General features: G+C 41.8%; 1 protein-coding gene across 1 annotated transcript in view; it reads left to right on the top strand.

The window, feature by feature from the left end:
• LOC135091996 (transient receptor potential cation channel subfamily A member 1 homolog) overlaps positions 1 to 22,362 on the top strand; it is a 43,537-nt gene extending 21,175 nt beyond the window's left edge. Inside the window, exons 20-26 of the mRNA XM_063990108.1 lie at positions 3,444 to 3,545; positions 4,257 to 4,442; positions 6,065 to 6,184; positions 7,610 to 7,756; positions 15,654 to 15,794; positions 16,250 to 16,412; positions 17,095 to 22,362. Of these exons, the coding sequence (XP_063846178.1) occupies positions 3,444 to 3,545; positions 4,257 to 4,442; positions 6,065 to 6,184; positions 7,610 to 7,756; positions 15,654 to 15,794; positions 16,250 to 16,412; positions 17,095 to 17,165 (930 nt within the window). The 3' untranslated portion in view covers positions 17,166 to 22,362. The remainder of the gene's footprint in view (positions 1 to 3,443; positions 3,546 to 4,256; positions 4,443 to 6,064; positions 6,185 to 7,609; positions 7,757 to 15,653; positions 15,795 to 16,249; positions 16,413 to 17,094) is intronic.
• Positions 22,363 to 27,500: the final 5,138 nt, after the last annotated feature.

Here is a 27,500-nt window from a genome sequence, read left to right as displayed (position 1 = left end):
AAATGTCCCCAGGTCGGACTGCCTTTCCGTCGACGACCCTAAGTGTCTTGACACCCCCCTCAACTTTTTCTTCATTAACTTCTGCAACATTCGCGGTCTAAGATCTAATTTTCAATCTGTAGAACACCACCTCTCCTCTTCTAAACCTCATCTTCTTTTCCTCACTGAAACTCAGGTGTCTGAGGCAACTGACAGTAGCCCCTTTTCTGTTCCCTCCTACTTTCTCTATCCTCATTTTCGATCCAAAGCTGGATGCTGCGTTTATGTGCGCAATGACTTAACCTGCTCTCGTGCCCACGCTCTTGAATCTTCCGAGTTTTCCACCATCTGGCTACGACTACAGAGTCATTCTCATACTAAATTTATCTGTGCTGTATACCTCTCTCCTAACTCCTCTGACTATAAGAAATTCTTTGACTACTTAACTTCCAAAGTGGAGCACATTCTGACCCTCTTCCCTTTTGCAGAGATCTCCATTCTTGGAGACTTCAATGTTCACCACCAGCTTTGGCTTTCCTCTCCCTTCACTGACCATCCTGGTGAACTAGCCTACAACTTTGCTATCCTCCATGACCTAGAGCAATTGGTGCAACACCCTACTCGTATTCCTGACCGTCTTGGAGATACGCCCAACATTCTTGACCTTTTCCTGACCTCTAATCCTTCTGCTTATGCTGTCACCCTTTCTTCTCCGTTGGGCTCCTCCGATCACAATCTCATATCTTTATCTTGTCCTATCACTCCAATCCCTCCTCAGGATCCCCCTAAGCGAAGGTGCCTCTGGCGTTTTGCCTCTGCTAGATGGGGGGACCTGAGGCGGTATTTTGCTGATTTTCCTTGGAATGACTACTGCTTCCGTGTCAGAGACCCGTCTTTGTGTGCTGAGCGCATAACAGAGGTGATAGTGTCTGGCATGGAGGCGTACATTCCTCACTCTTTTTCTCGTCCTAAACCTTCTAAACCTTGGTTTAACACAGCTTGTTCTCGTGCTATACATGATAGAGAGGTGGCCCACAAAAGGTACTTAAGCCTTCCTTCACCAGAATCTCATGCACTTTATATTTCTGCCCGGAACCATGCCAAGTCTGTTCTCCAACTAGCCAAAAACTCCTTCATTAACAGAAAATGTCAAAACCTTTCAAGATCTAACTCCCCTCGTGATTTCTGGCATCTAGCCAAAAATATCTCCAATAACTTTGCTTCTTCTTCTTTCCCTCCTCTACTTCAACCAGATGGCACCACTGCTATCACATCTACTCGTATTTCTAAAGCTGAACTCTTTGCTCAAACCTTTGCTAAAAACTCTACCTTGGACGATTCTGGGCTTGTTCCTCCCTCTCCTCCACCCTCTGACTACTTCATGCCTCGTATTAAAATTCTTCGTAATGATGTTTTCCATGCCCTCGCTGGCCTAAACCCTCAGAAGGCTTATGGACCTGATGGGGTCCCTCCTATTGTTCTCCGAAACTGTGCCTCCGTGCTTGCACCTTGCCTAGTCAAACTCTTTCAGCTCTGTCTGTCAACATCTACCTTTCCTTCTTGCTGGAAGTTTGCCTACATTCAACCTGTTCCTAAAAAGGGTGACCGCTCTAATCCCTCAAACTACCGTCCTATTGCTTTAATTTCCTGCTTATCTAAAGTTTTTGAATCTATCCTCAACAGGAAGATTCTTAAACATCTATCACTTCACAACCTTCTATCTGATCGCCAGTATGGGTTCCGTCAAGGCCGCTCGACTGGTGATCTTCTGGCTTTCCTTACTGAGTCTTGGTCATCCTCTTTTAGAGACTTTGGTGAAACTTTTGCTGTTGCCTTGGACATATCAAAAGCCTTTGATAGAGTCTGGCACAAAGCTTTGATTTCCAAACTACCCTCCTACGGTTTCTATCCTTCTCTCTGTAACTTCATCTCAAGTTTCCTTTCTGACCGTTCTATTGCTGCTGTGGTAGACGGTCACTGTTCTTCTCCTAAATCTATTAACAGTGGTGTTCCTCAGGGTTCTGTCCTGTCACCCACTCTCTTCTTATTATTCATTAATGATCTTCTAAAACAAACTTCTTGTCCTATCCACTCCTATGCTGATGATACCACCCTGCACTTTTCCACGTCTTTTCATAGACGTCCAACCCTTCAGGAGGTAAACATATCACGCAGGGAAGCCACAGAACGCCTGACTTCTGATCTTTCTAAAATTTCTGATTGGGGCAGAGCAAACTTGGTATTGTTCAATGCCTCAAAAACTCAATTCCTCCATCTATCAACTCGACACAATCTTCCAGACAACTATCCCCTCTTCTTCAATGACACTCAACTATCCCCCTCTTCTACACTGAACATCCTCGGTCTGTCCTTTACTTATAATCTGAACTGGAAACTTCACATCTCATCTCTAGCTAAAACAGCTTCCATGAAGTTAGGTGTTCTGAGACGTCTCCGCCAGTTTTTCTCACCCCCGCAGCTGCTAACTCTGTACAAGGGCCTTATCCGTCCATGTATGGAGTATGCTTCACATGTCTGGGGGGGTTCCACTCATACTGCTGTTCTAGACAGGGTGGAATCAAAAGCTTTTCGTCTCATCAACTCCTCTCCTCTAACTGACTGTCTTCAGCCTCTCTCTCACCGCCGCAATGTTGCATCTCTAGCTGTCTTCTACCGCTATTTTCATGCTAACTGCTCTTCTGATCTTGCTAACTGCATGCCTCCCCTCCTTCCGCGGCCTCGCTGCACAAGACTTTCTTCTTTCTCTCACTCCTATTCTGTCCACCTCTCTAACGCAAGAGTTAACCAGTATTCTCAATCATTCATCCCTTTCTCTGGTAAACTCTGGAACTCCTTGCCTGCTTCTGTATTTCCACCTTCCTATGACTTGAATTCCTTCAAGAGGGAGGTTTCAAGACACTTATCCACCAATTTTTGACCACTGCTTTGACCCTTTTAGGGACTGGCATTTCAGTGGGCATTTTTTTTATTAGATTTTTGTTGCCCTTGGCCAGTATCCTTCCTACATAAAAAAAAAAAAAAAAAAAAAAAAAAAAAAAAAAAAAAAATATATATATATATACATTCTTTTCTTTTTCCTCCATTATCGTTTTCCTACTTCAGACATGTCAGCGTATATTTCTTGCTTTCACTTTTTTTTTTTTTTTTTTCTCAATCATCCTTTTCCAACTTCAGACATTTAAGTGAGCTCTTCTCATGTGTGCATGACAAAAAAGTAAACTTTACTTTCTACGTAATATTTATTATTTCTTATTACAAAATATTTCATGAAAATTCTATAATATTCTTATTTAGACAAGAGACTACACTACTACTACTGCTACTACTACTACTACTACTACTACTACTATAATAATAATAATAATAATAATAATAATAATAATGATAATAATAACAACAACAACAACTGCTACTTGATAACCTTAACCCAATTTGCCTTTGAGGTGAGGACAGCCTACCTGAGCGGCGAGAACCTGGTGGAGTGGTCTTGCTACGTGTGTGCCGTGCTGTTCGTCATTGACCTCTCGCCCTGCCCCATCAAGGAGGTTAGCCCACAGCCTTCACCTTTTGCTTGAGTCTGTGATGTAATTTGCGTTTTCCCTGTTAATTGTTTAGTGGGTTTTTTCTATTTTGTTTTGTGTTTTTTTTTTCTTTTTTTCTACGTTTTTTTTTATGTTATTTATTTCACTTATAATTTCACTTCCACGAACTTCCGTTTTCGTTTAAATTTTCTCCAAATTAAACGTTTCTTTTTAACTATTCAATCTTACATTCCATTCCTCATTTGATTTTCCATTTTTCTTCCCTTTCAAAACCTGGCGCAATATCTCCATTTTCATTCCTTGCCCTTTACTTCTTGTCATTCAAAATTCTATTCTCCTTAATAATGTGTATTTGACTTCATTCCATCCTGCATCTCATTTCCCCTTTTACTTTATCCACTTTCCTTCTCACCTTCATTTCTATTCTAATCTATTCCAGACACAATTCCAGTATTCCTCTTCTATTCCAGACACGATTCCAGTATTCCTCTTCTATTCCAGACACAATCCCAGTATCCTATTCCAGACATAAATTCAGTATCCTCTTCCATTCCAGACACAATTCCAGTACCTCATTCCAAACACAATTCCAGTATCCATTCCAGACAGAATTCCAGTATCCTATTCCACAGTTCCAGTATTCCCTTCTTTTCCAGACAGTTCCCGTATCCTCTTGCACTCCAGATCAGGTTCCAGTTTCTATTTTCTTTGCAGGAGTGGCAGTGGCAGATCGGAGCCATGGCGGTGTTTCTGGCCTGGATGAACCTTCTTCTCTTCATCCGCATCTTCCCCTTCTTCGGCATCTACGTCATCATGTTCACTGAGATTCTTAGCACCTTCAGCAGCTTCTTCGCCGTGTTCCTGTTCTTCATCGTGGCCTTTGCTCTGGGCTTCTTCACGGTGAGTAGCTAGTCTTTTGTAGCAGTGGTTGTAGTGGTGGTGGTGATGATGGCAGGATCTCTTATTGTTATGGATAAGGAAGATCTAAAGGCAAGAACATATTCAAGAAAAAAGAAAAAGCTAATTGTTTCTCCCATAAAAAAAAAAAGTACTAAAGAAGAGGCTATTCAGGTTCAGAGAGACTTTGAGACTCTTCTCTGAACAAGTCAAGTCATAGGAAGGGAAAGCACAGGTGCAGGCAGAGAGTTCCAGAGTCTACCAGTAAAGGGGATGAAAGAGTGAAGGTACTGGTTAACTCTCGCATTAGTGAAGTGGACAGAAAGGGGTGAGAATGAGTGGAAAGTCTTGTGCAGCGAGGCAGATATGCAATTAGAAAGATCAGAAGAGTAGTCAGCGTGAGAGTAGTGTTGGTAGAATATAACAAAAGATGCAACACTGTGGTGAAGTGAGAGACAATGAAGACTCTGTCAGAAGGGGGGGGCGCTTTCGAGTGAGCTTTAGTGAGCGAAGTCCCTATATCTGAGAGGCATACTCCATACAGGGGCGCACACAGCAGTTGTGCATAGTGACAAACTGTCACAGGGAAAACTGGTGAAGACGACACAGCAAACCTATCTTCTTAGAGGCTGTTTTGGCAAGACGAAAGATGTTAAATTTCATGTTCAGAATCTTGGTGGACAAACCAACGATGTCTAATGTAATGTAGAAGAAGGAAAACTTGTGTGTCATCGAAGAATTAGAGATACGAGTATTTGTTTACAAGGTTACGAGTATGTCGACTGGATGGGTGGTGAAATTGAATTTTTGAGGCACTGAAGGAAGCAAGGTTTGTTCTGTCCCATTTTGAAATCAGAGAAAGAAGTCAAGCATCATGTGGCGTTCCTCCGTGAGCTTTCTAATTCCTGCAGGGTTGGGTGTTTAGTAAAAGGCATAGAAAGGCGCAGGGTAGAGACACCAATAAGAGTAAGCAAGATTAATAAAGAAATGGAATAATAGGAAAAGAGTGCTTGATGACACACAAAAAACCAGTTATTGCTGTTCATTGCTTTTCCTCTAAGTTTTTTGTTTGTTTGTTCCTCTCTTCTTGGTACTTCTTCTTCTTCTTCTTCTTCTTCTTCTTTATCATCGTTAACATCATCGTCATCATCATTATCATTATCATCATCATCATCATCATCATCATCATTATTGTCATCATTTTCTTCATCCTCATTTTCTTTTCTTCTTCTTCTTCTGCTCCTCTTCCTCCTCCTCCTCCTCCTCCTCCTCCTCCTCCTCCTCCTCCTCCTCCTCCTTCTTCATTTTCCTTCTCCTCCTCCTTCTCTTCCTCCTCCTCCTCCTACTCCTCCTTCATTCTCCTCCTCCTCGTCTTCCTCCTCCTCCTCCTCCCCCTCCCCCACCACTACCACCACCACCACCACCACCACCACCACCACCACCACCACGACCACCACCACCACCACCACCAGTACCACTATCTCCTCTCCTCACATTCCAAATCCTTCACTGCAAACCTTAATTTCCTCTCCCTCTCTTCCCCTTCTCTTCCTCTCACTTCTCCCTCAGGGTTTCCCGACCTCCCTTATCTCTCACCCCCTCTCACTCCCTCACGCCCTCCTCAGGTGCTGAGTGGAGAGCATAGTTTCAGAACACCTGCCCACTCCTTCCTGCGAACAGCTGTGATGATGATTGGCGAGATTAACTACGTGGATGTCTTCAATAACCCCGCCTCTCCGCTGCAGGTGAGGCCAGACAGGGACCAAGGAAGAGAGAGAAACTGGCAAGTATTTATTAAACACTTCTGCACCGCATTACCACTGCTTTCAAAAGGCTCTAGTTGAAGTGACGCGGGTTTTGAACGGTGTTTTTGCCGTTCTAGTGACAGGTTAACAAGTTTTTTTTTCTTTTTTTTTTTTTTGCATTATGAACAAGAGAAATACTCTTGAGAACTCGGTTGATAGTCTCTGTGGCCTTCAAAATGGTCGTGGTGAGAAGGCAAAGCGTTTCAGAATACGGGTCTTGCATCCTTAGTAGCGACAGGAGGGAGTGTGAGATGGCGGCGGTCTGTGTGGCGTCAGCCAGTAACGTTATCTATAAGGATGTTTGTACCTTTTTGTTATGTTTTTTTTTTCTCTCTCTCTCCAAGAGTAAGAGGGCCAATTTTTGTGTTTTGGATAATATATATATATATATATATATATATATATATATATATATATATATATATATATATATATATATATATATATATATATATATATATATATATATATATATATATATATATATATATATATATATATATATATATATATATATATATATATATATATATATATATAATGCTTTGGAATTTAGGGAATACGAGCTAACTAGCACACACACACACACACACACACACACACACACACACACACACACACACACAGAATAAAGAGAATGAAAAACCTAAAAGGAAAAAAAAAAATGCTCTAAGTAATCTTTGCATGACATCACAATCCTTCTCTCCTCCTCCTCCTCCTCCTGCTCCTCCTACTCCTCCTCCTCCTCCTCCTCCTCCTCCTCCTTCAATCCTCCTCCTTCTCCTTACTATGTTATTATACTATTAAACAATTCTACCTCCTCCTTTTACTACTACTATAACTACTACTACTACTACTACTACTACTAACCACCTCTACCATCTTCCTCTTCCTTACATTGTATCTCACATAACAGTGTACCAAAACGCACACACAGCCTCATAATAGCCAACAGATGAAGGCCAGTGTGCAGAAACGCTCCGCTCTCTCACCACAACTATTTACAAAGACTCCAGAGATGAGTGCACGGATTCTCAAGACTGTTTCTCGTCTTAATAATGCAAAAATCTTTTTAATCTGTCACCAAAACCATAGAAACATCCTTAAAAAATCCGTGTAACCTCACCATGACTGTTATTAAAGATCAAAGAGATGATTAGCCGAGTTTTCAAGATTATTTCTCCTGTTAATAATGTAGAAATCTTGTTAATCAATCACTAAAACCATAAAAGCACCCATGAAAACTAGTAGAGCCTTTGGAAAGCAGTGGAGGTGCGGCGCTGAAGTGTTTCAGAATATAATCCTCTACCGCTATTCGTTCTTCCTTTGCGTTCCTTTGTGTAGCCTTCAGTTCTCTCCTTGCAGTACCCTGAAGTGACGTACGTGCTGCTGGTGGCTTTCCTCGTCATCATGTCCATTCTAATCATGAACCTCCTGGTGGGCCTCGCTGTGGATGACATCAAGGCAGTGCAGGACCAGGCCATGCTCGAGAAACTAGCAATGCAGACCAAGGTGAGAGAGACACTAGCCACGCAGACCAAGGTGAGAGAGACACTAGCCACGCAGACCAAGGTGAGAGAGACACTAGCCACGCAGACCAAGGTGAGAGAGACACTAGCCACGCAGACCAAGGTGAGAGAGACACTAGCCACGCAGACCAAGGTGAGAGAGACACTAGCCACGCAGACCAAGGTGAGAGAGAGACACTAGCCACGCAGACCAAGGTGAGAGAGACACTAGCCACGCAGACCAAGGTGAGAGAGAGACACTAGCCACGCAGACCAAGGTGAGAGAGACACTAGCCACGCAGACCAAGGTGAGAGAGAGACACTAGCCACGCAGACCAAGGTGAGAGAGACACTAGCCACGCAGACCAAGGTGAGAGAGACACTAGCCACGCAGACCAAGGTGAGAGAGACACTAGCCACGCAGACCAAGGTGAGAGAGACACTAGCCACGCAGACCAAGGTGAGAGAGACACTAGCCACGCAGACCAAGGTGAGAGAGAGACTAGCCACGCAGACCAAGGTGAGAGAGACACTAGCCACGCAGACCAAGGTGAGAGAGAGACTAGCCACGCAGACCAAGGTGAGAGAGACACTAGCCATGCAGACCAAGGTGAGAGAGACACTAGCCACGCAGACCAAGGTGAGAGAGACACTAGCCACGCAGACCAAGGTGAGAGAGACACTAGCCACGCAGACCAAGGTGAGAGAGACACTAGCCACGCAGACCAAGGTGAGAGAGACACTAGCAATGCAGACCAAGGTGAGAGAGAGACACTAGCCACGCAGAACAAGGTGAGAGAGACACTAGCCACGCAGACCAAGGTGAGAGAGAGACACTAGCCACGCAGACCAAGGTGAGAGAGAGACACTAGCCACGCAGACCAAGGTGAGAGAGACACTAGCCACGCAGACCAAGGTGAGAGAGACACTAGCAATGCAGACCAAGGTGAGAGAGAGACACTAGCCACGCAGAACAAGGTGAGAGAGACACTAGCCACGCAGACCAAGGTGAGAGAGAGACACTAGCCACGCAGACCAAGGTGAGAGAGACACTAGCCACGCAGACCAAGGTGAGAGAGAGACACTAGCCACGCAGACCAAGGTGAGAGAGAGAGAGAGAGAGAGAGAGAGAGAGAGAGAGAGAGAGAGAGAGAGAGAGAGAGAGAGAGAGAGAGAGAGACTAGCCATGCAGATCAAGGTGAGAGAGAAAAACTGGCCACGCAGACCAAGGTGAGTGATACACTATCCATGCAGACCAAGGGAGAGAGAGGCATGCAGATCAAGCCAAGAGAGAGAGAGAGAGAGAGAGAGAGAGAGAGAGAGAGAGAGAGAGAGAGAGAGAGAGAGAGAGAGAGAAAGCCAAGAGGGAAATGCCGAAAAATGGAAGGGAGGATGAACTAAGCAAAGCGAACGGATATAGATAAAAGGGAAATGATAAAGAAAGGAAGGGAGGATGAACTAAACAAAGCGAACGGAGGAAAAAGACAACTAGTGAAGAAGGGAAGTGAGGGTGAACTAAAGTATCCATGCCAAAGCAGACGAAGGGAAAAAGGAACTGACAAGGTGGTGAGGAAGGGAAGGGAGGATGAAATAAGGCAGGGTTTTCAAAGTCAGATCAAAAGCCTGTATTGTGTCGCAAGATCTTGATCATTGGGTCACCACATCGTTGACAGATGTAGAAACAGCAAGTGATATGTGATAGTGTGTGTGTGTGTGTGTGTGTGTGTGTGTGTGTGTGTGTGTGTGTGTAGTCTTCATATCAGAGGGAAAAAGATGCTATAGAATAGATGAACAATGAACAATGAAAATAAAGATAAGAAAGCGGAAGGGAAATGTAATGAAGGGTGAAACGCAAGGAAAGGAGAAAATAAATAGAAGAAACATAGATGTGAAAACTTTGAAATAAAGGGGAGTTAAAGGAGAAAGGGTGTGAGAACTGCGTGGTGGAAGAGAGAGAGAGAATAAAAAGCGAAAGGATATAAGAACGAAAGTAAAAGAGACAGAATGCTAGAAAAGGAAGAATAGATGATGGAGAAAAGGTAAAAATAGGAGAAAATAATGACACGATACAAAGACAGATGATCAAGTAGAGAACTATGAACGTAATTCTAAGGAAAATAGGACATACGAATTTATAGATTACTGAGAAAACAAATAAAAGAAGAAAGATCAGAGAGAGAGAGAGAGAGAGAGAGAGAGAGAGAGGTGAATGAGTACAGCCAGACAAGTATAAAGAGAATAGAAAATGGAGTAAAGGAGGAAGTAGAGGGAGGGGGAGATGGAGGAATGAAGAATGGAAGACAGGAAGGGTGAAGTAAGGAGAGGATAAGTGAAGGTCAGGAGGCGTGGCAAAGAACACAATGACGAGGAGGAAGAGCAAGCAACACACACACACACACACACACACACACACACACACACATACACACACATACACGCACACAAGCACGCACGCACGATTATTCAAACCACAACAAAGACGAGAGAGAGAGAGAGAGAGAGAGAGAGAGAGAGAGAGAGAGAGAGAGAGAGAGAGAGAGAGAGAGAGAGAGAGAGAGAGGGCACATCCTTCGAATTCCCGGTAAAACAACGCCTAGAGGAAGAGAGAGAGAGAGAGAGAGAGAGAGAGAGAGAGAGAGAGAGAGAGAGAGAGAGAGAGAGAGAGAGAATCACAGAGTACAAAAGATTAAGTTTCTTTTTAAACAGGACATTACACTCGGGCTCCGTAACCCAACACCGCACAGCCAAACAGACGAGAACAGACCTTGAACACAACCTGCCATATACTAGTGTAAAGCTATACCTCGAAACCCACGACATTCACCCATTACTTCTTCCCTCAGCAGCCTTGCCTGTCGTTTTCTTTCCTTCTTCCCTGCATCATTTCTTCCCTTACCCTTCGTTTCCTCCTTACCTTCTCCACCTCAGTTCTTGCCTCGCATTTCTCACCTTTCCTTTACGCTTTTCCTTCATTGCTTCTTGCCACACCCTCCTTACCTTTGCTTTACCCTTTACCCTTTACGTTTCCTTCCTTCATTACGACGCATACTTAATGAAATTTCCTTTACTTTTCCTTGCTTTATTTTTTTTTCTCTTACTTTACTAATGTCCTGCTCCTTACCTTTTCTTTCCTCTTATCTTCTCTTCTTTCATTACGACTCTTACCTTTAACAATATTTTCTTTACCTTTCTTCCCTTCCTTACTTGTTTTATTTGTCTTTCTTATTTTACCTCTAATCTCTTACACATCATATCATCTTTTTTTTACCTTACGGCCTTCCATTTCGTACTTCCCTTCCTTATCTCCCCCAATGTTGCTGGGTTCACAATGGTTTTTAACGGGATTATTCTTAAATTACTGCTTGTTAACTTGCTCAGATCACTTCTCTCAATTTTACGAAACCAACTTCACAGGGTAATACTATAATTTTCTTTTTTTATATATATACCTCCTGTCTCTCTTTTACGTACTGTGATCGTCGCCTTCTCTAATTAAACTCTAGGACATTCAACTTTTTAACTTCCTCTCAAAATTAACATCATATTCTCATACTTTTACTACTCTTTTTATTTTTCTTCCATGTATTTCAATTGATTCCTCTCTATTCACTATGACTGGCTGGTAAGGATAAGCCTCTTTACATCATTTCAACCCTGGACGATTTTTTTCCAGGCGACGATAAATAAAAAATACGGGCACTAAGACGTACTCCATCAAAGGGCAAAAAAAAAAAAAAGATAATAATAATAATAAAAGAGACCCACTAAGATGCTAGTCCATAAAGAAAGGTAAAAAAAAAAAAAAATAATAATCCAAAGTCGAAGTGTTTTGAAACCTCCCTCCTCAGAGTTCACGCCATTCTGTCACAAATGTCTCGAAACTGCACTTGAACTTTCACAACAATTAATCAGCCTTGAGGACACGCCAAAGCATTCAGGAGGAGGAATAGGAGAGGAATTACACACGTTCTAACTCCTCATTCTCACACTCATTAGGGAAGCTTAGAGAAGTGCCATCCCATACTCTCCCTCCTTCCCCTCCTCTCCCTCCTGTCCCTTTCTCTCTTCCCCCAGTCCTCCATCGTGATTTGCATATATATTACATACATTTATTCCCAGTGGAGGGGCTGTGGGTTCTCTGACCTCTGAGTACGGTTAGGAATGGTTAAAAGAAGCTGTTATGAGTGTCTTTATGGTTGTGGGAAGTGTTGTTGTTGTTGTTGTTGTTGTTGTTGTTGTTGTTGGTGGTGCTGCTATTTTTATTCTTATTTCTATTTCTTCTTCTTCTTCTTCTTGTTATTATTATTATTATTACTATTATTATTATTATTATTATTATTATTATTATTATTATTATTATTATTATTATTATTATTATCATTATTATCATTATTCTTATTACTACCATGTCCCTGCTTCCCCTTACTCTACCTCTGTCACACACACACACACACACACACACACACACACACACACACACACACAAAGTGGTTTAAAGGATACAACACCGTAACATAAACAAACTCCTCAGGGTCAGTGATCAGGATAGGACAAGAAATACCGGATTGAAGCTTGACAAAGTTAGATTTAAGAGAGATAGGAAAAAGCTGGTTCTTAATAGAGTGGTGGATGAATGGAATAGTCTTAATAATCAGGTTGTTGGTGTTGAATCATTAGAGAGCTTTTAAACGAAGGTCAGAGAGATTTATGGAAGAGGAAGACAGGTGGAAATAGGTAAGCATGTTTTATACAGGGACTGCTACGTATAAGCCTGATGGCCACATGCAGCTTCCCTTATTTTTTATTTATTTATTTATTTATTTATTTATTTATTTATTTTATTTATTTATTTATTTTATTTTATTATTTTATTTATTTATTTTATTTTTTTGTTCTTATACATTTAAGCACCGTAACACAACTGTCTTCTCCCCTCTAACACTTGACTGACTCATTAGCATGTAGAAGTCATTTGAGATTCAGTCCGCTATTCACATCCATCCAACCGTGAACATTCAGTCCGATACTGTGAATGTCGACTTATTCAGCAGCATCATGAGTCCCGCCAGTCCCGTCCTGTGCGCGCTGTATGAACCCTGTTGACGAAACGGGAATGACGGGATTATGCTGTTCGTGTTTTGCTGCTCGTGGTTTGGTATTCACAGGTCTTGAAATTCACGGATGCTTGTCATATGAGTTGAAGCACTTTGTTCCCCCATTCATAGAGGTGATCTGGCGGCTTTTCATTGGTGTGCTCTCCTTAAGCGATGCAGAGTTGCTGCTAAACTATCACTGCAGTCAGGAAGGAACCCTTGTAACTTCCAGTGGCGCAGTGGTTCTCAACTGATCACGTCCACTGTATTTGATGATAAACTTGAAATGAATGCTCATAATCTTAAATTTATGGAAAATTCAGTATCAACAATTTAATTGAAATAGATAATTAGGTCTTCATTTCATGTTATTTTTGCTTGAAAAAATCTGTTAGCAATCTCTAATTTATAGCTGCTAAGTAGTACTTCGTGTTGTTTCTAAACTCAATCTAAAATGAGTGTTCATGATTCACTCCGCTGCACGTGGCCAGGCCTGAGTACTCGCAGTGCACGCGTCATGGTGACGAGCCACGCTGCTGATTCCTATCAGCTGCCGCGCGGCTCCATTGTATTACTGTGGTAAAGTGCTGTCGCCAGCAGCCACCAAACTGCTGAGCTGATCAGTTAGATTTTTCCGTCTGTTGCACTGAGTCGAGGCGCAATCGGCTTGCGGTGGAGAGGGATACTCGTTCATATTATCCAGTTCCTCTCTTAACACAGAACACAGGATGTCACTGCATTTGTTGATAAACTTAAAATGAATGAACATAATCTCAAATTTATGTTGCTCTTCTAACACTGAAAAGCTTGTCAGTGAGAACAATTACTCTTTCAGTTTGCAAGTTGTATACTCTTGTATAATTTCAAAACTGTTTGCTAGAAATTTATTTGGCGGCAGAATGTTGAAAAGTGTTCGTATATTTCCAGGAGCTTAAGTTTGTAAGAAATATATTTCAAATTGAAATGTTAGCTGGCTATTATTTTATATAGTTCAGTGAAGTTCTGTTTTGAAGAAATGGTATATTTCAAGCCAAAATATTTGTTGTGCATGCTGAAGTTATCCTTATCCAAAGCTGAAATGGTCCATGACTTTTTTAATTGGTTTCGTGGTCCATGGCCCGAGACTAGTTGAGATCCACTGTACTGTGTTGTGCTGTACATTAGCGTCCGGTAGGAGGCGTCTGTCATGATTTGAGAATGTATAGAGTTTGTGAGTTGGCAGGAATAGACTCCACGACCACTAAATTATTGATGTTATTCACTAAAACACCAGTTTTTAATTAGCTTATCACGTTATTTTTTTAGTCAGTTTCAATTAATACTGATGTCGAGATTTCATTTACGATACTGTTTGAATGTGACGTTCTTTCTTCTTTTGTGGTGATGTGATAAGGAAGTGAGAGTAATTATTTCAACTTACAATGCTTTTTTCCTCCCTCTTTCTGGCTGTGGTGGTGATGGCGGTGGTGGTGGTGGTTGTGACAGCTTGTCGCTTTAAATAACTTGGTGATATTTTCTTCTTTTTTTTTTCCGTTCCTGTGGTGATGGTGGTGACAGCGGCGGTGGTGGAGACAGTGGCGGTGGTGGTGGTGATGGTGATGGTGGTGGCGGTGATGATAGTATTACATTTGTACTCTGTTCTTTACCCGTGGCTGTGGTGGTGGTGACAATCTATACTTTTCTTTTCTTGATTATGCTGTGCAGGTCTGATCTGTTAGAATTATCACAATGGAGAACGACTAAAAGGATACAGGAAATGAGGGGTATTCCTTACGAAAGGAGACTGAAGCTTTTAAATTTACATTCCTCAAAGAGGCGTAGTTTAAGAGGGGTCTGATGGAGGTCTTCAGTTGGTATAGGGGATATAATAATGGTAATGTAAGCAAAATTCTCAGGATCAGTAATCAGGATAGAACAAAAAAATAATGGGTTCAAACTTGAAAAGTCATATTTAAAAGAGACAGGAAGGAACTGGTTCTCAAATAGAATGATAGATGAATGAAATGGAGTCATTAATCAGGTTGTTAAGGTTGAGTCATTAGAGAGCATTAAAAAAAAGATTAGCCAGATTTATGGATGGGGATAGATAGGCATGAATCATACAGGGACTGCCACGTGTAGACCTTGTGGCTTCTCCCACCTTCCCTTGTTTTCTTAGGTTCTTATGTATTTTTTTTTTCTTTTTTTTGAGAGTGATTGATGTGCGTGTGTATGAGTGTGTGGTGCGTTGTCTGGGTCACCCCGTGTGGGATTGCCGGTCTGGAATATATCGTAGTGTCTGATGTGGCGGGAAATACCGTAGATAAATCAATAGAACTTCATTTACACATCAAATAAAAATCTCAACATTTTTTTTATTCCCTATACACAGACACACTCTTCCTCTGTGGTGTGACAGCTTGCACCTTTTCTTTTCATTTCAAACTGCATACGCACACCTTCCTCCGTGGTGCAGGTGAGCAAACAAGAATAAACTGCTGGGGTTAGTATTATTCACTTATCATATGTATAAATAGATGCAAGTACAAAATAGTCCAATATAATGAGTCAAATCCCGTAAACGCCCCTTTTCTCTCTAGTCCTCCATTATTTTTACGCGGTTTCTGTAAACACGATGCCTGCAAGCTGGGATTAGTATTATTCACTCACCAAAAATAGACTTCCGAGCAAAACAGTTCAATATAACAGGTCAAATCCCTTAAGCCACTCTTTTTCCTTCAGTTTTTACGATATTTTACATGATTTCTACTTACACGAGGCCTGCAAGTCCCTATACATGGTGTGAACCGATAGTTACTGTCCCGGCAGCTGGTTCTGGAGTTAGAGATGGTGATTCCTGACTGGGTGAGGCGCAGGAGCATCGTGAGGAAGCTGACTGTCTCCCGCCACCCGCACACTGGCTGCTTCCGGGGCTTCTGTGGCAAGTTCAGCTTCTACCAGGAGAGGGAGGTGAGAGAGATTATTATTATAGTTTATTGACAGAATTTTTGCGATTACAAGGAGCTTAAAGTAAAAATCATTTCACTAAAATCATTATATCATATAAAAAGAGCTACAAATAAAAATCCTGTCCAGATAAAATTAACCAATTCACATTGCAAAAAACAAACTTTCTCCAAAAAGGACAATTATCTGCAGAAGTAGTAGTAGAGGTAGTAGTAGTAGTAGTAGTAGTAGTAGTATCGTTATTCATATCACTTTTTTTTTCATTCTTTTCATGCTTATCATTATCACCCTCATCAACATTCTCATCACATTCTTATCCTTACCAATCATTACTCTCATCATCATTCTCATCCCGTTCCCATCTTTACCAACCATTATCACCCTCACCATTCACCACCACCACCACCACTCTCCTCACAACACGACTCAGAACACCACTCCACCTTCCCCTTCGTCAGAAAAGCGACATAGAGCAGCTGCGTCTGGAGGTCCTGAGTGTAAAAACTTCGCTGGAGAACCTGAGAGACTCCAACAGGCCTCTCCGGGACCTTGGCGGGGACCTGGCGCGGCTACGACAGGTGGTCACTGAGCTGAACCACCACCTCAGGCACAACAGCATCGGTGGGAGGTAGTGGGGAGGTAGTGGGGAGGTAGTGGGGAGGTAGTTTCTGTAGGTGAAGCTCGGGTATTTTCTTACTGTATTAATGTTATCAGTACTGGTGTATATAGGGAGTGGTTAGTTATGGTTGTGGTAGTGTTGGTGGTGGTGGGGATATTGCTGGAAGTGGTAGTAGTGGTGGTGGTGGTAGTAGTAGTAGTAGTAGTAGTAGTAGTAGTAGTAGTAGTAATTGTTGCTGTTGTAGTAGTAGTAGTAGTAGTAGTAGTAGTAATTGTTGCTGTTGTAGTAGTAGTAGTAGTAGTAGTAGTAGTAGTAGTAGTAGTAGTAGTAGTAGCAGTTATAGCAGTAGTAGTAGAATACACGCATGTGGGATGGATATATGAAATGGTGAATATACATATATATAATAATAATAATTGTTGAGACTGATTCAGTTGTTTTTTGACGTTGTTGTTGTTGTTGTTGTTGTTGTTGTTGTTGTTGTTGTTGTTGTTACAGTTGTTGTTGTAGTAGTAGTAGTAGTAGTAGTAGTAGTAGTAGTAGTAGTAGTAGTAGTAGCAGCAGCAACAGCAGCAATAGCAGCAGGAGGAGGAAGAGAAGGAGCTGCTCTTTTTTTTTTTTTTTTTTTCCTCCTTTTGTTGTTATTCTGTTCAGCATCGAGGCAACCTTTGTTTACATTTCCAGCGCCACGTGGTCTTGTTTACATCGGGGAAGCGTTCACGTGGGCTCTGCTGACAGTTATTTTTATTCAGTGACACGCAATAGAATTTTCGTCGCTCATTTATTTTCTCGTTGACTGCATATTTATTCTGTTCCGTCCTTTATTTTACTGGTGCGTTTCATATTGTGGCGACAATTTGATGTCTTAGTGAAAATAAAGAAGAGAGGAGACTGCGAATGCACTTAAAGTTAAAATCAAGCTTGGAATAGGTAGTAAGTAAATACAATACTTTTTTTTCTTTTTACTATTGAATGGTATAGCAGAAGGAAAATATAGAAGAAAAGAGTGTGAATACACATATAATTTATTGATGTAAATAAGCTTAAAATAAGTAATAAATAAATACAGTACGTCTTTGTTGTAGTTGAAAGCTGTAATAGATGAATAAAGAAATACTTGTCTACACATTAGACCGTCAAATGTTTAATTTTTTACTGTAAATTTCTATGGTAAAACAACAACAACAACAACAACAACAACTACATTTTTTTTTTTACAAGGAAATCACCACATGAATATTATGCATTATTATATTGTCTGGGAGTCCAGCGACGAGACAATTAATTAAGGAGGAACACCGAGAGCGAGCTGCGAGGAACACCGAGAGCGAGTTTTCACCAGGTACGGGAAAAGTGGTGATTTAATTTATTATTTAATCATATTATACCAGATTACCTTTATGAGGACAAACCGGTACCATATAACAAGCACGAGGCAGACGAAGTAACCTTGGTCTGCCTCGCATTTCAAAGCAAGCCAGCGCGACGTCAGCCCATCTGCGAGTGTGACCATTCTTCAAAGGTGACAACAAAATCCTCAGGGTCATTGGGATAGGACAAGAGATAACGACTTCAGACTTCACAAAGTTAAATTTTAAAAAGAGAGAAAAAGAAATGAGTTCTTAATTAGCGGTAGATGACTGGAACAGACTTAGTCACTACATTGTTAGTGACGACCTAAAAGGGAGCCTCAAAAAAAGATTAGACAATTATGTAGATAAAGATGGTAGATAGAAATAAGTGGGTATGCTTCATACAAAGACTGCCACTTGTAGGCCTGATGGCTTCTTGCAGGTTCCCTTGTTTTTTTGTGTTCTTATGATCCTGTTCTTATGTTCCCCTGTCTTAAGATGGTAAAATTCCTAAAAATATAAGAACATTGGAACATAAGAAAATAAAGGGAAAATACAAGAAATCATTAGGCCTACACGTGGCAGTCGCCGCATAAAACATTCTCACCACCTCCACAAATTTCTCTAGATATCCTAAAGCTCCCTAATAAATCAATACTAACAACCTCATTACTGAGTGCATTCCGTGGATGTATCACTTTGTACTCGTGAGAATCCATTTCTTCTTACTCTTTTTTTCTTAATCTTAACTAAATCAAGCTTAATCCAGCTATTTTTTTATTTTTTTATTTTATCTCGAGCCTAAGGATTTTGTTTATGTCCCCCTTGTGTTACCCCTTGCACCACTTGAAGACCTCTATCATAACCCTTCTGAATCTACGCCTCTTTCAGGAATGTAAATCCAAACTCATTACAGGACTTGCGGGAATAAAACAGTCTTGTGTGAGAAGGTTCTAATAACGAGACTGATTGGGCTTAAGTTGAATGATTAAAGGTTCAGGTAATTGTTTTCTGAACCTTGCTACTGTTTTGTGTCATTGGCAAACTTTAGAAAAACACTAGACAAATTCACGGATGGGGGTGATAGGTGGAAACAAGTATGTATGTTTCATTCAGGGACTGCCACGTGTAAGCTTGATGCCTTCTTGCAGCTTCCCTTATGTCTTCGTTCTGCTGGAGGGGATGAGGTGAAAGGGGAACTAATTGGGATGAAAATCAGAAGGGGGACAAGAATGGGGTGTGTGAGTGAGGGTAAGTGTATAGGGGTGGGATGTCACGTGTCTGGCCTCAGTGGAGAGTAGCGGTGATCTTTCAAACTGCTGGAAGTCCTTTACTATTCGGTTGAGTTTGTTTGTTTGTTTGTGTGTGTGTGTGTGTGTGTGTGTGTGTGTGTGTGTGTGTGTTTGTTGCGTTGTTGCTCTCAATGTAGTCTGTGGTACTCTTAGATATTGTGTTACTCTATAAAATTTAACTCTCTCTCTCTCTCTCTCTCTCTCTCTCTCTCTCTCTCTCTCTCTCTCTCTCTCTCTCTCTCTCTCTCTCTCTCTCTCTCTCTCTCTCGCTTAGAGAAAAAGAACCTATTTAAAAATACTCAACATAGCTTCCGTAACAAACGCTCTTGTTTGACAAACCTCTTAGACTTCCTCCATGATATTCTGAACCAGTATGATGAAAATAAAGCTGTATATATAACATATATCTTCATTTTCAAAAAGCCTCCGACAAAGTCCCCCACAAACGTTTTTCATTAAACTAAAATCACAAGGTATCCAAGGCGACGTGTTGAGGTGGGTAGAAAACTGGCTGAACAACCGTAAACAAAGAGTTATTATAAATGAAACAGCATCCAGGTGAAGTAACGTAACCAGCGGGGTGCCACAGGGGTCAGTGCTAAAACTTGTATAATATCAAAGTTTGCTGATGACAAAAAAATAGTGAATTCCTTAGTCTCAACGAACAAGCAAACGAAATGCAGAACAATCTAGACAAGTTGTCAGAGTGGAGGCAAACTTGGCAAAGGAGTTTTAATGCTGCTAAGTATAAAGTGCTTCACATAGGATATCGAAACGAATGAATGGTACCCAACTTAAAAGTGTAGATAGGGAAATCGATTTAGGAATAACAATATCGAGCAGCCTAAAACCCAGCCAACAATGTTCAGAAGTCGTAAAGAAAGAAAACAAAATAATTGGCTTACTCGGCAGATCATTTGAAATTAAAGATACGATCCTCACTCTGTATAACTCCTTTTGGAATGTTTCGTTCAAGCATGGTGCTCCAATAACCAAAAAGACACAGATAAATTAGAACGACTTCAGCGTAGAGCAGGGGTGTCAGACTCATGGCCCGCGGGCCAAATGTGGCCCGTGGGCTGATCTTAAGTGGCCCGCGAGGTGATTTTTCAACTCGTTACTGTAATTGTTATAACTGAGGAAAATGTAACTAAACTGTTAAAACGAGACATAATAACTTTTACCTTCTACCTTAATAATGTATTTTTGATATACCAGGATGACCAGTAAAATAGGTTGTAATCTTCAGTCTTGCCAATAAGTAATCACCAAATCTGATGGCCCTCGAGACCATAACTAATTGGCTCTCGAAAGGATTTGAGTTTGACACTCCTGGCGTAGAGTGACAAAAAAAGATATCAAGCCTGAGGGGTGCGTCCACACGGTCGAACATTGTCCGTCGAACACCCACTGTTACCAGTTAACAATGGGAAGCAGAAAAGAGTGTTGATGACGTCAGCAGCGAGCAACAAGGTGTGTAGCGGACACTGCCCACTACCCGTGTTCGTAGTTTCGGAACTTCGATCACTGGTGGGACACAGGCTTGGAAGAACGACATTGCCAGGCACACGATGAGCAAAGTTCCCTTTTCATCCCCAGCAGCAAGCAACATGCTGCGTTGAGCTTTTTTTTTTATTTTGTGTACCATGGTTATGATGTACCGCACCAGACGCTGGCAACAACCCCCCTGTGTGTTGCCAGCAGACATCAGCTTCGAACATTGCCGGTCTTTGCCTAGTGAACGGAGTTGAAACAATGGTGTACAACTTCATCTGGTACCATTGTTTGTTATCATATCAACTTCTCTCGTTTCAGCGCTTATGACGTCATCATGCTCCGCCTTATGATACAGTAACAGTGTTGGATCACGTGACGCACCCTAAGAAACAAACCATACGAAGAGTGCCTTAAAGAATTAAATATATTCCCATTAACTCAGAGAAAACAGAGGCGACTTAACAAATGTGTAAAATCATTAAAGGTGTTGATAACGTGGACTGCAGCAAGTCTTTCACAGTAAACTCTTCAGATTACACGTGAGGAAATTACAAAACTGTTGGGAAATTTTTCAGTTCTCATGAATCAAAAATGTCTTTTTCCATCGTAGTCAATCTGTGGAATGATCTTCCTCGAGCTGTGACAGACTGTAGCACCGTAGACTTTTAAACGCTGTCTTTACAAATATTGTGCCTCAAATCCCCAGCTAACAGTGTTTGTTAGTGGTTAACTTCCTTGCCTCCAGGAAATGGAAGCACTTCATTTCATCTATTTTCATTCTTTCCTATAAAATTTTCGTCGTTACCCCTCCAACCCTGTAAGGTATTTATTTCCGACCCATTTCCTGTACGGCTTATGCCGGAGGGAGTGAGAGTGGGGAGAGAGCCTTCTGCTTTACTATCCTTTTCTCTTATTATTACCTTAGTAGTCCTAAGTCAGGTCACCTCGTGAGAACAGCAAGGTCTGCTGTGGCCTGTGTATCTATGTAATTCTCTCTCTCTCTCTCTCTCTCTCTCTCTCTCTCTCTCTCTCTCTCTCTCTCTCTCTCTCTCTCTCTCTCTCTCTCTCTCTCTCTCTCTCTCTCTCTCTCTTTGTTTGTCCTTCCTTTGTGTTCCTTAGTGGGGGATGCACGCCAGCCAGCCTCCCATCACCACACAAACATTTAAGGAAACGCGACGCGAATGACAGAAGGTGAATGTGTAGAGAGATGCTATTCTTGGTTCTGAAATAGCCAGAGAGAGAGAGAGAGAGAGAGAGAGAGAGAGAGAGAGAGAGACGACTTTGTGGTGCTAAAGCCTTCAAATCTGCCCTTGCCACCTTCACCATTGATCTTGTCTGAAACTCAGTCTAACCTAACCCAACCTAACCCTAACCTTAAACATTCTCTAGGGACGCCGTGGTGTTTGTCCTCATGCAGCGGCAGAGGCTGTTGTGGGTGCTGTACTTACGGCATTCCTCAATTGCCATATCGCTGTAATTGTTTTTTTTTTTTTCTTCTTTTTTTCGTTTTTAATGTGAGAGGCAATCGCCAAAGGCAACAAAAAGACGGCAAAAAAAAAAGAAATGCCCTCTGAAGACGCTGACCTCATAGAGATTGTCCAGAAACGATGACTTAAATTGTATTGAAAAACTCCTTAAGTAAGAGTTTAATCATACGCACTAGGAAATACAGAACAAGCAGAGAGTTCCACGATTTACAGTGAAATGGATGAAAAAGTGGTAATACCGGTTAACTCTTGCGTTAGGGACATGGACAGTATATGGGTGAGAGGAAGTAGAAAGCCATATGCAGAGAGGCCGCGGGAGAACAGGCATGCAGTTATCAAAATCAGAAGAGCAGTTAGCGAGAAAATAGCGGTAGAAGATAGCAAGACATGATACACTGAGACGATGAAAGAGAGGTTGCGGACAGTCAATAGAAAGAAGAGTTGACAAGATGAAAATGCTCCTGATTCCATCTTGTACGAGAGACGATGCGTACTGCATACTTGGACGGATAAGGTTATTGGTAAAGTACAGACAGAGGACGTTCAGTGTAGAAGAGGGGGACAGTTGAGTGTCAATGAAGAAGAGGGGATAGTTATCAAGAAGATTGTGTCGAGTTGAAAGATGGAGGAATAGAATTTTTGAGGCATTGAAGTTTGCTCTGCCCTAATCAGAAATTTTAGAGAGATCAGAAGTCAGGCATTCTGTGGCTTCCCTGCGTCAGTTATTTACTTCCTAAAGGGTTAGACGTCTATGAAAAGATGTGGAAAAGCGCAGGGTGGTATCATCAGCGTAGGAGTGGATAGGATAAGTAGTTTGGTTTAGAAGATCATTAATGAATAATAGGAAGAGTTAGTGAAAGGACACAATCCTGAGGAACACCACTGCTAATAGACTTTTGGAGAAGAACAGTGACCGTCTACCACAGCAGCAATAGAACGGTCAGAAAGGAAACTTGAAATGAAATTACGGAGAGAAGGATAGAAGCCATAGGAGGGTAGTTTGGAAATCGAAGCTTTGTGCCAGACTCTATCAAAAGCTTTTTGATATGTCCAAGGCAACAGCGAAATTTTCACCAAAATCCCTAAAAGAGGATGACCAAGACTCAGTAAGGAAAGCCAGAAGATCACCAGTAGAGCGGCCTTGACGGAACCCATAATGGCGATCAGATAGAAGGTTGTGAAGTGATAGATGTTTAAAAATCTTCCTGTTGATGATATATTGAAAAACTTAAGATAGGCAGGAAATTTAAGCAATAGTACGGTAGTATGAGGGATTAGAACGGTCACCCTTTTTAGGAACAGGCTGAATGTAGGCAAACTTCCAGCAAGAAGGAAAGGCAGATGTTGACAGACAGAGTTGAAAAAGTTTGACTAGGCAAGGTGCAGCAAGCACAGAGGCACAGTTTCGGAGAACAATCGGAGGGACCTCGTCAGCTCCATAGGCCTTCCGTGATTTAAGGCCAGCTAGGACATGGAAAACATCACTGTGAAGGATGTTAATGGGTAACATGAAGTAGTCAGAGGGTGAAGGAGAGGGAGGAACAAGCCCTGATTCATTAAAGGTAGAGTTTTTAGCAAAGGTTTGAGCGAAGGTTCAGCTTTAGAAATAGGTGAGATGGCAGTGGTGGCATCATGTTGAAATAAAAGAGGGAAAAATGAAGAATTAATGTTATAAGAGATGTTTTTGGCTAGGTGTCAGAAGTCACAAGGGAAGTTTGATCTTGAAAGGTCCTAGCAGAAATATAAAGTGCATGAGATTCTGGTGATGGAAGGCTCAAGTACCTTTTGTGAGTCACCTCTCTATCATACATAGCACGAGAACAAGCTGTGTTAAACCAAGGTTTGGAAGGTTTAGGTCGAGAAAAAGAGTGAGGAATGTACGCCTCCATGCCAGACACTATCACCTCTGTTATGTGCTCGGCACACAGAGACGGATCTCTGTCACGGAAGCAGTAGTCATTCCAAGGGAAATCAGAATAATACTTCCTCAGCCCCTCCCCCACACCATTTGGCAGAGGCAAAACGCCAGAGGCACCTTCACTTAGGGAGATCCTGAGGTGAGACAAGAGTGACAGGACAAGATACAGATATGAGGTTGTGATCAGAGGAGCCCAACGGAGATGATAGGGTGACAGCATAAGCAGAAAGATTAAAGATTAAGAAAAGATCAAGAATGTTGGGTGAATCTCCAAGACAGTCGGGAATACCAGCAGGGTGTTGCACCAATTGCTCTAGGCCGTGAAGGATAGCAAAGTGAAAGGCTAGTTCACCAGGATGGTCGGTGAAGGGAGAGGAAAGCCAAAGTTGGTGATGAACGTTGAAGTCTCCAAGAATGGAGATCCCTGCCGAAAGGAAGAGAGTCAGGATGCGCTCCCCTTTGGAAGGTAAGTGGCTGTAGTTGTTGCTGCTGCTGCTGCTGCTACTACTACTACTACTACTACTACTACTACTAGTACTACTACTACTACTACTACTACTACTACTACTACTACTAATAATAATAATAATAATAATAATAATAATAATAATAATAATAATAATAATAATAATAATGATAATAATACTGCTGCTGCTGCTGCTGCTGCTACTCACAACACTGCAAGATAGACTGGATGGAATAATCATAATGGTATTGGTAGTAGTTGGGCGAAACAGACATAACTGATAGGATAGTTAGATGAACTGGTTGAAAGCGCTAGAACAAGACGGACTGGATGTGATAGGACAGCCACCAACTGCACGTTAATTGCCTGTTACAGGTGTCAACACACCTGCTTTTTTTTTCCTGCCTAATAATTGCGCTAGGTGTTCTGATCGTGTGTGTGTGTGTGTGTGTGTGTGTGTGTGTGTGTGTGGGTGTGGGTGTGGGTGTCTCTGTGTGTGTGTGTGTGTGTGTGTGTGTGTGTGTGTGTGTGTATGTGTGTGTCTTTGTTTGTGTGTGTGTGTGTGTGTGTGTGTGTGTGTGTGTGTGTGTGTGTGTGTGTGTGTGTGTGTGTGTAATTAGGACAGCAGCTGCGACTGATGAAAAGAGAGAGAGAGAGAGAGAGAGAGAGAGAGAGAGAGAGAGAGAGAGAGAGAGAGAGAGAGAGAGAGAGAGAGAGAGAGAGAGGAGAGAGAGAGAGAGAGAGAGCTAGAGCTAGAGAGAGAGAGAGAGAGAGAGAGAGAGAGAGAGTTAGAGAGCTAGAGAGAGAGAGAGAGAGAGAGAGAGAGAGAGAGAGAGAGAGAGAGGAGAGAGAGAGAGAGAGAGAGAGAGAGAGAATCACATTTTTTTGAGTGAGATTACACCAGCACCATTACCTCACATTGTTTACCTCTCAGTGTATTCAGCGTGCAGGCCTGAGCACACACACACACACACACACACACACACACACACACACACACACACACACACAAGGACAAAAGGGAAGAAGTACAATAGGAAAAACAGGAAAAGAATAACTCTCAATGCAGTCTATGTTGTGGAGCGAACGTATTGATGTTTCATTCAGCGACCCTTCCCATGTGACGCGTGTGGCGAGTGAGAGGAGGCTTGAGGGGCTGCTGCTGGCGTGAGATGAGGGTCGTATTCAGGAACGCCTTGCTCTCTCACCACGACTGTTCACGAAGGCCTCAGAGGTGATTAGCCGGGTTCTCATGAGTGTTTCTCCTGTTAATAATGTTAATTTGTCACTAGAACCATAAAAAAAAAATATATGCTTAAAAATCAGTGTAACTTCACAACTACTTTTAAAACACACAGAGATGATTAGCCGGTTCTCAAATGTTTTATTGATTAATATTATAGAATTCTTGTCAATGCACAGCTAGAATAGTGAATATATCTTAAAAATCGTTTCACTTCAACTAGAGCCTTTGAATGTAGAGGGGATGTGGTGCAGGTGTTTTCAGAATATGGTCCTCACAAAAGAATTAACATGAAAGAATTTTAGACAAAACTGAAGATGTAATATTTTCATTTGGAGGACTTGACTATTATTGAAGCATATGTGGGGTGTTGATAAACTCTGGAACTCTTTGCCTGCTTCTGTATTCCTTCCTTCCTGTGACTTGAACTCTTTCAAGAGGGAAGTTTCAAGACATTTATCCTCCAGTTTTGGATGATACTTTTTTTTTTTTTTTTTTTTAGGACTGGTACATCAGTGGACCTTTTTTTTTTTTCGTTTTAGTTGCCCATGGCCAGTCCTCCTCATTTAGAAAAAAAAAAAAAAAAGCTTCCTTTCATGATGGATAATAATCATCAAACTACAATGCAGACTATAGTTGTTGACCTTTTCCTGACCTCTAATCCTTCTGCTTTTGCTGTCACCTTCTCTTCTCCATTGGGCCTTCTATCTGATCACCAGTATGGGTTCCGTCAAGGCCGCTCTACTGGTGATCTTCTGGCTTTCCTTACTGAGTCTTGGTCATCCTCTTTTAGAGAAGTTGGTGAAACTTTTGCTGTTGCCTTGGATATATCAAAAGCTTTTGATAGAGTCTGGCACAATGCTTTGATTTCCAAACTATCCTCCTACGGCTTCTATCCTTCTCTTTGTAACTTCACCTCAAGTTTCCTTTCTGACCGTTCTATTGCTGTTGTGGTAGACGGTCACTGTTCTTCTCCTAAATCTATTAACAGTGGTGTTCCTCAGGGGTCTGTCATGTCACCCACTCTCTTATTATTCATCAATGACCTTCTAAACCAAACTTCATGTCCTATCCATTCCTACGCTGATGATACCACCCTGCACTTTTCCACGTCTTTTCATAGACGTCCAGCCCTACAGAAAGTAAACATTTCACGCAGGGAAGCCACAGAACGCCTGACTTCTGATCTTTCTAATATTTCTGATTGGGGCAGAGCAAACTTGGTATTGTTCAATGCCTTAAAAATTCAATTCCTCCACCTATCAACACAACCTTCCAGACAACTATCCCCTCATCTTCAGTGACACTCAACTGTCATCCTCTTCTACACTGAACATCCTCGGTCTGTCCTTTACTTACAATCTGAACTGGAAACTTCACATTTCATCTCTAGCTAAAACAGCCTCTATGAAGTTAGGTGTTCTGAGACGTCTCCGCCAGTTTTTCTCATCATCCCCCAGCTGGTAACTCTGTACAGGACCTTCATCCGTCCATGTATGGAGTATGCTTCACATGTCTGGGGAGGTTCTACTCTTATCACTTTTCTAGACAGAGTGGAATCAAAAGCTTTTCGTCTCATGAACTCCTCTCCTCTGACTGACTGTCTTCAGCCTCTCATCGCCGCAATGTTGCTTCTCTAGCTGTCTTCTACCGCTATTTTCATGCTAACTGCCCTTCTGATCTTGCTAACTGCATGCCTCCCCTCCTGCGGCCTCGCTGCACAAGACTTTCCTCCTTCTCTCACTCCTATTCTTTCCACCTCTCTAATACAGAAGTTAACTAGTATTCTCAATCATTTATCCCTTTCTCTAGTAAACTCTGGAACTCTCTGCCTG

The sequence above is a fragment of the Scylla paramamosain genome, chromosome 39, assembly GCF_035594125.1.
Source record: "Scylla paramamosain isolate STU-SP2022 chromosome 39, ASM3559412v1, whole genome shotgun sequence".
NCBI classification, from domain to species: domain Eukaryota; kingdom Metazoa; phylum Arthropoda; class Malacostraca; order Decapoda; family Portunidae; genus Scylla; species Scylla paramamosain.
Note: the sequence above shows the minus strand (reverse complement) of the source record. Positions and strands in the feature narration are given on the sequence as shown.